At 28.6% G+C, this 10112-nt stretch overlaps 1 protein-coding gene across 1 annotated transcript; it reads left to right on the top strand.

Annotated features, from left to right (window-relative positions):
• The first annotated feature begins 607 nt into the window (after positions 1-607).
• Positions 608-3098, top strand: LOC131171815 (putative receptor protein kinase ZmPK1). Its single transcript, XM_058131795.1, has one exon. It carries the CDS (start codon positions 608-610, stop codon positions 3023-3025), a length of 2418 nt encoding a protein of 805 aa, XP_057987778.1. The 3' UTR covers positions 3026-3098.
• Positions 3099-10112: the final 7014 nt, after the last annotated feature.

Below are 10112 nucleotides of genomic sequence, written 5' to 3' on the forward strand. Positions count from 1 at the left end.
ATATTGTGACTTCATAGTGTTTTTTTTTTTTTAATAGGAAAAGTTTTTTTAGTGAAAGATATTGAATAAATAATTTGAATTAGTGATTTTGAAAGAGCTATATTTAATTAAAATTTGAGCTATGAATTAAATTCCTAACTTTTTTATATAATTTATTTATAAATTATTTCATTAATTTTTATGATTGAATTCTATCATATGTTTTAAACTCAAAATTTTACAGTTCTAAAATTAATTAGATAGTATTTTTATAAAATTTTTTTAATTTTAAAAAGGAAATTTATTATTATAAAAAAACCCATATTATTTCGTAAATTTTAAAATTATTGAATTATTTATGAAATTATATTTAAATTTAACCAAAATTAAATAGAAAACTAATTAAATCAAGGAATGAAAATCAATTAATCTCTCACTCTAGCCATAGGAAAAAGGCTAAAAAAAAATTTTATATTAGGGAAAACTAAAATAAAATTTGGGTCTTTTGTTTATTGTTCAAGCACACCAATCCCCTTCATCAATTTCATTCCACAGTACATAAATGCCATTGACAAGGCAGATGAAGCACAATCTTCCTTTTCACATTTTTCACAGAAGTTCTGTACATATGGCTGCTCCTTTCATCTTGATTGTTTTCTGTCTGATTACATCCCCTCCGTCTGCATCTTCATCATCATCAACTCATCATAATGATTATATCACTTTAAATGAAGGATCATCTCTCTCCGTAGAGAGGCCAGATCATGTTTTGATTTCACCTAATGCCATTTTCACAGCTGGTTTTTACCCAGTTGGGGAAAATGCTTATTCCTTTGCTATATGGTTCACTGAACCCTATTGTTCTAACTGTCGCACGGTAGTCTGGATGGCTAACCGAGATGCACCCATTAATGGTAGAAACTCAAAGCTATCTCTGCTTAAAACTGGAAATCTCATATTGACTGATGCTGGTAAATCAGTTGTTTGGGCCTCCAACACTTTCTCACTCTCTTCATCTTCATTGCAGCTTTATGATACTGGTAATCTCGTTCTAATCACTACTACAAACCGCGTCATTCTATGGCAAAGCTTTGATGCACCTACAGATACCCTTCTTCCTCTGCAGCCACTCAACAGAGACTCACTTCTTGTTTCTTCAAGAAGCTTGACAAACTTTTCTTCTGGTTTCTACAAGCTAGCTTTCGATGACGATAATGTTCTTCGTCTTGTTTATGATGGTCCTGAAGTTTCAAGTGCTTTCTGGCCAGCCCATTGGCTTCTGAGCCGGGAAGCTGGGAGATCATCGTACAACAGCAGCAGAATCGCTTTACTTGACGCATTTGGCAATTTTATTTCATCAGATAATTTCACTTTCTTCTCTGCGGATTATGGAGTTCAACTTCAGCGAAGATTGACCCTTGATTTTGATGGTAATCTTCGACTGTACAGCAGAGAGAATGAGAACGGAAGCTGGGTAATTTCATGGCAAGCCTTTGCTCAACCATGCAAGATTCATGCAGCTTGCGGACCTAATAGTGTTTGCAAATATGTTCCTAGCTTTGGTAGGAAATGTTCTTGCCTCCCAGGATATAAAATTAAAAATCCTGCTGATTGGTCTTTAGGATGCGAACCAGAAATTTTGGTTTCTAGTGTTGAAACCGAGGTTATATTCATTCGATTACCTCACGTTGAAATGTATGGTTATGATTTTGGTTACTTTGAGAATTATACTCTGGAGATGTGCAAGGAAGTATGCCTACGAAGATATGATTGCAAAGGTTTCGCATTAAAATACGTCTTCCAGAACCACCCTGACAACGTTCCTTATTGTTTCCCGAAGTTACAATTGCTAAATGGATATACTACGCCAAATTTCAGAGGAGATTTTTACTTGAAAGTGCCAAAAACAAGTCCTTACAAAGACTGGTCAGCTAAAGAACTCACTCTAGATTGTCCTGCTGAAGCTACTAAGCAGCTTGAGAGAAGGTATGTTAAAACTGATGGAAACAGGTCAGAAAAATTCTTGCTTGGTTTTGTTACTACAGTTGGGATAGTTGAGATTCTTGCCATGGTTTTGGTGTGGCTTTACTTCATTGTAAGCCGGCAAAAGAGAGATGCAACTTCTGAAGACTACTTTCTTGTTGCTACTGGTTTCAGAAGATTTACCTACTCAGAGCTTAAGGCAGCAACAAGAAATTTCAGTGAAGAAATTGGCAGAGGAGCGACCGGAATTGTCTATAAAGGGATATTAGATGATCAGCGAGTTGCAGCAATCAAACGACTACACGATGCTAGCGAAGGAAAAGCTGAATTTCTAGCAGAAGTAAGCACTGTTGGGAAGCTTAATCACATGAACTTGATAGAGATGTGGGGATACTGTGCAGACGAAAAGCATAGGCTTTTGGTCTACGAGAATATGGAGAAGGGATCCTTAGCTAAAAACCTCTCTTCCATGGAACTTGATTGGAAAAAGAGGTTTAAAATTGCATTGGGCACTGCTAAAGGCCTAGCTTATTTGCATGAAGAATGCTTGGAATGGGTTCTACATTGTGATGTAAAGCCACAGAATATACTTTTGGATGCTAACTATGAGCCTAAGCTATCAGATTTTGGTCTATCTAGGCTACTAAGCAGAGGTCATGAGCTTCACAAATCAAGCTTCTCAATGATAAGAGGAACAAGAGGTTACATGGCTCCAGAGTGGATATTTAATCTGCCCATCACTTCCAAAGTGGACGTCTACAGCTATGGGGTGGTGGTGTTAGAGATGGTGACCGGAAGGAGCCCGTCGATGGCTGATAATGGGGGAGAGGTGGAGCACAAGACGTTGGTCGAATGGGTGAAAGAGAAGAAACATGGAGCTTCTGCAAGGAGTAGTTACTGGGTTGAAGAGATCACAAATCCCGCCACTGGAACGGACTATGATAGGAAGAAATTGGAAGGTCTAATTGGAGTGGCATTGAAGTGCGTGGAGGAAAGCAAAGACGCTAGACCCACCATGAACCAAGTAGTTGAGATGCTTCTAGAGATTGAAAATCATCATTAGGCAAACTGAGAATTTTCTTCTACATTGTATCTACTTTGAATTCAAGATATATGATAGAAATTGATATTCAAAATCGGTAATATCGGCGAGACATTGATCCGTAAGTATGTTTTTCCCTAGCTAATCAACTATTATTATACATATATGTATGTATATATATAACTTCAAACACTTTTTCTTGCGTTTCTTTGTAAAGGCATAATGGAAGACTTTGCTGTTCATGAAAAATGATACCATTTTGATTATGAATGGCTAAATAATAATAATAAAAAATTTTGTTTTAATTAAAATCTTTTAATTTCATATATAATTTTAATCTTAAAATTTTTATATATTTTTAATTTTAGTAATAAATTTAATTAAAACAATTAAATTCATCGATTAATAAAAATAATTCTAATCCTTTTGATTTTATTAATTTGTTCAATGATTTTTAATTCAGAAAATTTCGTATTGATAGAGAAGTATTTAATAATTAAGCAATATAAATGAAAAAGCTAAAAAAATTAAATATAAAATGAGTGTAAATAATATAATCAAAGAATCTAATTACAATATTCAAAATAATATGTGTTCATAAAATAAGTGTGTGTATAAGACGGAGAGAAATTAATTAAAATAAAATTTTGATTTGGTAAAATGATATTTTTTATCCTTTGAAAATGATTGCTAAAACTAGTAAAAAATTAAAAGGATTGACCAATATTGACAATGTAGATAAATATTTGAATTATTTTTATCAATTGAATCATCCCATTAAACTAACCACTAAAATTGAAATTAATATGAAAATTTGAGTATTAAATTGATAAAATTAAAAGGCTTAATTAAAATTGAAAAAGTTTACAAAAGGTTATAACTTTTCTAGTTATTTGGCCATTATGAATCTAAGGTAATAGCTCGTTGGTTGAGCACTAGCCTCTTATGTAAGAGATTTTGAGTCTAATCTTTCACAAATCTATATTTATTCTAAATATTTTCAAAGCATAAAAGATAATGAGCAAAATCATATAAAATATATTATGAATTTACTATAGAAATAAGCATGATATTGAGAGATATTTTGTCGTCACTATAAATTCTACAGGTTGAATTTATTATATGATTCCAATACAAAATTTCACCTTTAACATCCTGTCGAGTTGGTCAAAGTTAATGCTTCAGTCATTGCAACTATGCTACAGTTGATCTCAAAAATTAAAGTTTTAATCACAAAAATTTGTAATAATTAAAAAATTAAATATATTAATTATAAATATTTTTGAAATGATTAATTTTTAAAATTTATTTTTATTAACATTAAAATAATAATTTTTTTAAATGATTTTGAATTTCCAATTGCAATAATGTATGAAACTATAATATTTTCTTTTTATTTTGTGGAGGCCTAATTAATGGATTGAGTAAAAACGGATAGGTAGATGAAGAACTTAAGACCTCACCATCATCATTACCCCTACCTTAAAGATGAAGAAAAATCAATCAGACTGCTCTGATTGGGGTGAAACTATAATAATTAATTTTTAATTGTGTAATGAATATTGAGATGTGTCACCAAATCTATATGATTTTAAATGTATATTTCAGTTGGCAATCTTATTTGTCAGTATTTTATAGACCCAGGTTGTATAATAATTTGAGTTGAGCTTCCTAACTTGATCAACTACTTGGCAAATGTTGCACCACTCATCATGTCTTGAATCGCTTGCTTTAATAGAGTCAAGTCTTGTGTGGCCTGCCCAGAAACAATTTTTCTTGCCTTTTTTATACGGCAAAATAAAGGAATTAGTTTGCTTTGTCTGAGTCAAGTCTTAAGTGGAAGTGTGAATCTAATACATACTGTCTAGCTACACTTTTTCTTGCCTTCTTTAAAAGGCAGAATAAATGACTTCTTGTTCATTGAAAATGATACCATTTTGGTTATGAATCTAAGATAATGGGATTGAACCATTGAGCTAATAGCTCGGTGGTTGAGCACTTGCTTGTTAGCTTGAAATCGGTTGGTTCAATTCGAAATCAAGCAAAAATAATCAATTAATTGAACTGAAAAAATATAAAAACAGAAACATGCTGAGGTAATGAAAGGAATCGAATGAACTAATTCTATTATTTCAGCTTAGTTTTTCGATTTTGACATTCTCTTTTCACTTTTCTACATTTGCCTCACTTTCTTGGATATTCTCTCAAACCAACTAATTACATACCAAAATAGAAAACCTTTCTTTCAACACATATTCTTTCTCACGAACAGAAAAAATTATAGTATATATTAAGAGCACTAAAAAATAGAATTATTTTAACTACGCATTTTCAAATTCGATTAATTAAAACTAATTCAAATTCTAATATTTTACGAGTAGGGTCTGATTAGCACAAGGTTAGGTTGAATTATTTACAACTCTGATAATCAGTGCAAAGCATTGGAATCAGCATTTTATAATTATGCATATGCCCTCAACATTTTAAAATCACAAAATTATCTCTATATTTTATAAATTATTTTTAATATTTAAGGATAAATTATAATTTTATTATTTCAAAAAATAACTTTCCTTTCAATATTTCTTTTCTATATCCAAATATATATATATATATATATATATATATATATATATATATATATATATATTCCTTTTAATCGTTGTATTCTTTTATTTTTCTCCAATTATTTTCTTTCCTCTCATCCAAACATAGTGATTATTTCTTTTTATTCCAAATATGATTATTTTGTGATTACTTTATTAATATGTAGTTTTTGAATAGTTTATCTTATTAAAATATATTTTAATTAATAAAAATAAATTTTTACTATAAAGTTTCACTAAAAATAAATATAAAATATATTTTATATTCTAAATATATTTTATATAATAAAAAAATATTTAAATATATAATTTAAATCAATAGACAATTTTGTTAATCAAATAAAATTTTAAGGACTATTTTATTAATTAAATAAAACTTTAGAGATTATGTTATAATTTATCGTTAACTTTCTCAAATCTAATTTAGTCATTTAATTACAATTGTGACAATTAATTATGATTCAGCTATAATACATACAAAATAAAATTTTGACCATAATCATGAATACTCTAAAAATTTTAGATTTTTTTTATCCAATATGCCTTTCTAAAATAATATATATATATATATATATATATATATATATATATATGGGGAAAATTTCAGCATAACAGTAGAATACCATTCTATTTCCTTTAGTTGAGCTTCCTACCTTCATCAACCACTTTTTTTTTAAAATTTTTTTTCTTTTTATTAGCTAAAAATATTATTATAATGATAAAAAGAAACCGAAGGTGCAATGACCACCAACTTTTCATCAATTGTTGCACCACTCGTCATATATTAAAATTAGCATAATGCCGATGTATGAATAATTTATAATTTTTATTTTTTTATTTAATTTTTAATCACATTCTAAATAAGATAAATTATTATTATTAAATTAATTTTTAATTAAAATTTCTCTCTTATTTAATTTAATTTGAATTAATTTTTATCTGTTATAATAATAAAATTTTAGTTAATTTATGGTGTCAATAATTAAAATACCTATTTAATTCTTTTTATACATATATTAATAATAGTTTCTATAATTACTTCATTAAAATATAATAAAATTACTTTATTCAAACAATAATTTAAATTTCATGAAATTTTTATATATTATCTTATAATTTATAAAAATTAATTTTTTTAGATTACAGAAAATATATTAGATTAGTGAAAAAATAATGTTATTTAAAAAAATATATAAATATAAATTTTTAATATTAATATGATAAAAAATATATTAAATTACTAAAAATGAATTGAATTATTTAATTTTAATAATAATAAAAATATATAACATTATTATTAATTAAAAATAACATTTTATTATATTATTTTTTAAAAATATTATATGTTTAAATTTTTATAAAGTAAATTTTTTTATTAATTTAATATATTTTTCATAAAATAATTCTTTCAAAAAATATTAACGTTTTACATAAATTTATGATATAAGATAAATATAGTTCATAAAAATTAAAATTTTAAAATATCATCACTTTTTATTAAAATAATAAATGTTAAAATACATATTATTTTTCAAAAAATAGATTCTATAATTTTAATATTGTAACTTTATTTTTTTTAGTCATCTTTACTTAAATTCAATTTTTATAACAGTAAAATATTTCTTATTTATTTAGCTGTTTCAATTCAATAGTTATAAATTAATTATAATGATAATAATAATAATAAGTATTAATTAATCTGAGAAAAATAAAATAAAAAATATTAAATTATTAACATAAAAATTAATACATACTAATTAAAAATAAGTCAAATTTTTATATTTTATTTTTATAACTTTTTATTTAGACTACACTTTTTGTCTTTCAAAATTTTTAACAAAGATTTCACAATAGAAAATATAACAATATAATAATAATATTTATTAAAAATATGAAATAATTAAATATTAATTAAATTATATGAAAGTTGATTATTGATACATACATTTTGCATAGTCATTTAGATTTAATTTCATAGCTATTTTATTTGATTATTAGTCACTTTTAGCTAATTTCATTAGTTATTTAGTTAGTTTTTCATAATTGTCAATTTTGGATTAATTTGTAATTTTTACTTTGTTTTGTAGGAAAAATGGTGCTTTTGAAGGACTAAAAAGAAATTTTACTTTTGAGGAGTGATTTCTACAACCAAAGATGTCAAAAACAAGTTTTAAAGTTGAAGTATGCATTGGCCAAATTGCGCATAACTTGCCGCATAAGTTATGCAGTTCTGCATAAGGAGAAGAAACTGTCCCAAACACCTGCCGAAATTTGCATAAGTTGCCGCATAACTTATGCAGATTCGTGCCTCCCTTATGCAACCTCACAGAATTGTGCATAACTTATGCAGTCTTGTACCTCGCTCATGCAGTTTCGCACAAGAGAGCCAGAAACCAGCCGAAAACTGCATAAGGGACTGCATAACTTATGCAGTTCACTTATACAGTCCCACAAAGACTTCATAATGAGCTGGCAGAAGATTTCCTCAGAAAATCACACCTCAAACACACCATTTTAGGGCTCATTGTCAGAAAAAAAAAAGTTATAAATAGACCCTTATCCCATTTTAGAAAGAGAGGAGGAAAAGAGAGGAAAAGGAAAATGAAGAGGGCAGCAGCTGAAGAGTAAAAAATGTCACTCCCTCCATTTCCAACCAGATTTGGAGTTTTCTTTCCTTTCTTGCACATTTCCTACCTTTCTAGTATTGGGTTTCTTATTTCTTAGCTTAGATTAATGTTTTATTTCCTTATTAACTCAGAATATCTTGTAAATATTATGGACAGTGAGTAGTTTTCATTTGATTCTGGAGTAAGGGATGTAATATTTGAGATATTTTATGGATTTTGATTGGGTAATCCATATTTTGTGGTCTTAATGAGTTTTATTCATTTCTTGTGTGCTCAATGACATGCTTAGTGTAGGATCCCATTAAGTGTTGTTCTTAATCCATGGTTGAGGCACCGAAAGGAGAAAACCTTGTGATAGATAATCAAGAAATTGGACTTAATTAACTTAGATCTTGTAACGCCCTCAACGTAAGTAGTCCGTACATTTTACTGTTCCGACGACTAATGTCTGTTCGGACAGTCAAGATGTCTGGAACTATACTTAAACTATAGTGAGGAGACATAAATTAATGAAATAAATATTAAAAAAAATATAGGAAAAAAAAATTTTGAGAAAAATAAATTAAAGTTTAGAGAATTTATAAATTAGTATAAAATAATAAAAATAACCCGATGAGCACCATGAAAGGCATTTTGGTCATTTTACCCCTAGAGGTGAATTTTGACTCAAATGTCAAATTAAAATTAGGAAATAAAATAATTAACATAAATTAAATTTATGAATTTGAATTTGGAAAATGAGAAGAGAAAGAATAAGAAAAGAAAAGAAAAGGAAAGAAAAGAAAAGAAAGGAAATAGACTTATGGCATTTTAAAAAAAATAAAGTACAATAATTATAGAATATATATATATAAGACACAAGAGACAAAAATTCACCAACCACAAGTCTTCTTCATTTCCTCTTCTCTCTCCTTGCCGTCTCCATGTTCTCCCCCCTCCACCATTTTTGCTCAAGCTTTGAGCTTGAGTTTCTCTTCATTTATCCACCAAAACGCATGGTCCCCTTCATTAAAAATTTAGCCCATATCATAAGGAAGCTCTAGGTACCCATAGGGAGAAGGAAAGTTGAAGTTTTGAGAAAATTTTCAAGTTGGGTCACAAGAGGTTAGTGCTTTTCTCCCTTCCTTCTTCTTTTAATACTTGAAAGTGACTTGAGATAAGTGGAAATTTCAAGAAATTAACAAGAAATTCATGAACCCATGATGTCCCCAAATTTTGGCAGCCATGAAATGTGTTGGGCTTTATTGTGTTTAAATAATGTAAATGAGTTTAGAGATGATGATTGATATGATTATATGTATGAGAAGTGAAAAGGGATTGAATTGATTGAGTTTGAAACTTGAAAATTAGGGTTTGTGTACATGACTTGGAGATTTTGTGTAAATGCTTGAAATTTGACCTAATTGGGATGAGATTGTTGCTTATAGAAGTGTATTGCATGCAAATTGAAGTAAGAAAGTTGGAGGAGATTAAGTTTTGGAAGTGTCAATTTTCTGGTTGTGTTTGTTGAGGGCAGTGTACATTTTAGGCCATAAATAAAATTGTGTGACCCCAATTGGTATGAGGCCAATTGGAGGTGAAACTAGACCCAAAATAGCCCATTTTCCATGAAGAAACCATGCCCAAATTCTGTCCAAAACTTGACCTAAATACTGCTCAAATTCGGATTTTCCTGCACCCAACCTAGAAAACGACCAAATGAATAGTACGTGTTCATTTGGTCATAACTCTCTCTATACTGGTCCAAATGACCTAAAATTTTACCCATGGAAAGTTTAGATATAGGGCTACACTTTTCATGAAGACCACTTAACCCAGTTTTGCCTTTAACAAATTCAAATTGTTAGCACAAATTGGGTCACTGAAACTGCCAAC

This window comes from Hevea brasiliensis, chromosome 13, assembly GCF_030052815.1.
Source record: "Hevea brasiliensis isolate MT/VB/25A 57/8 chromosome 13, ASM3005281v1, whole genome shotgun sequence".
NCBI lineage: Eukaryota > Viridiplantae > Streptophyta > Magnoliopsida > Malpighiales > Euphorbiaceae > Hevea > Hevea brasiliensis.

Excerpts from the sequence above, each read along its gene's own strand:
- LOC131171815 (XM_058131795.1), top strand. The coding sequence starts at position 608 with ATGGCTGCTCCTTTCATCTTGATTGTTTTCTGTCTGATTACATCCCCT.